Source organism: Macadamia integrifolia, chromosome 2 (assembly GCF_013358625.1).
Source record: "Macadamia integrifolia cultivar HAES 741 chromosome 2, SCU_Mint_v3, whole genome shotgun sequence".
In the NCBI taxonomy this organism is placed as follows: domain Eukaryota; kingdom Viridiplantae; phylum Streptophyta; class Magnoliopsida; order Proteales; family Proteaceae; genus Macadamia; species Macadamia integrifolia.
This window is the reverse complement of record NC_056558.1, coordinates 35903983-35906402: the sequence shown is the minus strand read 5'-3', so window position 1 is coordinate 35906402 and position 2420 is coordinate 35903983. Positions and strand designations below refer to the sequence as shown.

General features: G+C 38.4%; 1 protein-coding gene across 1 annotated transcript in view; it reads left to right on the top strand.

Moving 5' to 3' along the window:
* Positions 1–1056: 1056 nt before the first annotated feature.
* LOC122062139 (ER membrane protein complex subunit 1) overlaps positions 1057–2420 on the top strand; it is a 19579-nt gene continuing 18215 nt past the window's right edge. Inside the window, exons 1-3 of the mRNA XM_042625811.1 lie at positions 1057–1393; positions 1715–1842; positions 2050–2112. Coding sequence (XP_042481745.1) covers positions 1131–1393; positions 1715–1842; positions 2050–2112 — 454 coding nt within the window. The 5' untranslated portion in view covers positions 1057–1130. The remainder of the gene's footprint in view (positions 1394–1714; positions 1843–2049; positions 2113–2420) is intronic.

The window sequence follows — 2420 nt, the reverse complement described above, 5'->3', positions numbered from 1 at the left end:
ACCTTTTTTCCATGAATAAATAGGGATGGGGATCACTTGTGATACCCCGTGTCCTAATACCCAAGTATAGATTTAGTAATGGATTTAGTGAAAGTAGTATAATCAAATTGATTCATATGGCATTATATAACTGTTGTAGAGCATGCATTGTATCATTTGTTATGTGTGTGTTTGCTTGCACACCACTCATTGGGCTTGTGAAGCTCACCTATGTATATTATTCTTTTTAGATGGTGAAACTGTGTAGAGGAGGATTTGGATTTCAGCGACGATTGTGAGGCCTGTGTTTGCGAGACACTGGGATGCTGATGGATATCGATTTTACTGTTTTGGTTATTGTCCTTATGTAAATTTGTGTAAGGTGTAATTATTGTAACCTATGGCTGTAAACAAATGAGTCTTGTATATTTTTTACTTATCTTTTAGTGAACGGCCAGTAGTATGGTAAATGTATGATGGTTTTTTATGTGTATATTCTGATTTTAGTTGTGATTTTGGTGGCATTTATGGATTACGTTACTGTGTCTATGATCCTGGAGGGTTAGGTTGATTGGATATGAACACTCAGTGCCACATACATTAGTTTATTGGAGGCGGGTGCGACATCACTACTTGATTGCAATGTTGGGACTAACCAAGGGAGACACACAAGCATCCAACCAAAAGGTAAGGTTGTCTTTTCGGCACTCCTTGTATATGTAGAGATTTCTTTCCCAAATAAATATTAAAAAAAATTGATTTTTTCTCACTTTTAAATTTTAGAATTTAGATGAGTCTTTCATTGGTTTCAATTATTGGTCTGTTTTGTTGGTCTGATCAAACCGAAGCGAAACCGACCAAAATATGGGATTCTTTTTCTCTTCTAAAATGGAAATCCAAACCGGATCGATATCGAATTCATCAGTCCGGTTTCTGATCCGATGGATCCAAATAGACACACCTGCATGGCCAATGGGGTCTCGCAATTCGCACATCCAACAGGCAACGGAGCCCTCCTCGCCTCGGCTCCTGGTAGTAGGGCGTGGAGATCTGTCTAGAGTGGGACTAGTGTACGGCTTGACATCCAATTGGACCGTGTGCTTCACGCGCGTGGAATAAACATCCCCACTTCTCCATCCCGATGCAGTTAGATGGTATACAGTGGAGATCGAAGACTTCCATCGTCTGAGTTTTCGCAACCTTCAGAAGCCGGCATCTCCTATGTAGATTTTGTCTACTCATATAGTCAGCTCTTTAGATCTCTCTCTCTCTCTCTCTCTCTCTCTCTCTCTCTCTCTCTCTTGTCAATCGACATGGCCGTGATGCTTCGGCTCTCTGTGCTTCTTACGCTTCTTTTGTTCTCTCTAAACCCTAGCTCTGCCTTGTATGAAGATCAAGTAGGACTCATGGATTGGTTTGTATTCCTTCACTTTTCCGTTCATCGATTATGTGCTTTTCTTATTTCATTAGTTATTGATTTCAGTTACCTTTTACTTCGATTGAACATCTTCCAATTGTTCTTCGGTTTTTTTTTTTTTTAATTACAATTATATGCACTTTGTGATTTTCGTGTTTGTAATTTTGTTTAGAGTATTCTGTTTATGTTATTTGCAGGAGCTTAATTGCTTTCTCTCTAATTTTTAGACAATTAAGGGGAGCTGTATAGCTAGGAATAACTTTCAATGTCAGATTGTTCTCCATATTGAACAACCGCATCGTTATTTCTATTTTCCAGGCATCAACAGTACATAGGAAAGGTAAAGCATGTGGTCTTCCATACTCAGAAGGCGGGTAGAAAGCGTGTTGTTGTCTCTACTGAGGAGAATGTTATTGCTTCACTTGATCTCCGTAGGGGGGAAATTTGTAAGTGTATATGCACATTTCAACTTTGAAAAAGTTGTTATACTTTCCAATTAATCTGTTGACTTATTACATTGAATTGTAGGAAGTTAAATTGACGAAATGGTTTTACACAAGCCTATATTGATCTAGAAATCTCACTCTTTACTTGATTATTTGTTAAAGAAGTAGATATATGATATAATGCTTCATTTTTTCATTTCAATGCAGTTTGGCGACATCTCCTTGGGGCCAACGACACTATTGATGAAATGGACATTGCCCTTGGAAAATGTAATTATCTTCATATCTAAAGCTCCTTTATCTTTAAATCGTCGTCTATTTGTAGAAGTGGTTATTTTTTGTATCCCCTGTAAGATCTTTTGGTTTTTATCGGAATGCATATTTCTTACCTTGACAGTCACTTACAGTTTTATCTAAGATAACAATCCAAGTCCGCTTTCTGTGTAATTTTTCTAGATGTTATGTTGTTTTACTCATTAAGAACCTGCTGCTTTATTATTTTCTTTTGAATGATTCTTGTCAATAGTTGGAGGTGACCGCCGGGGCGGGGGCGGGGCTGGGGCTGGGGCCTGGGGGGG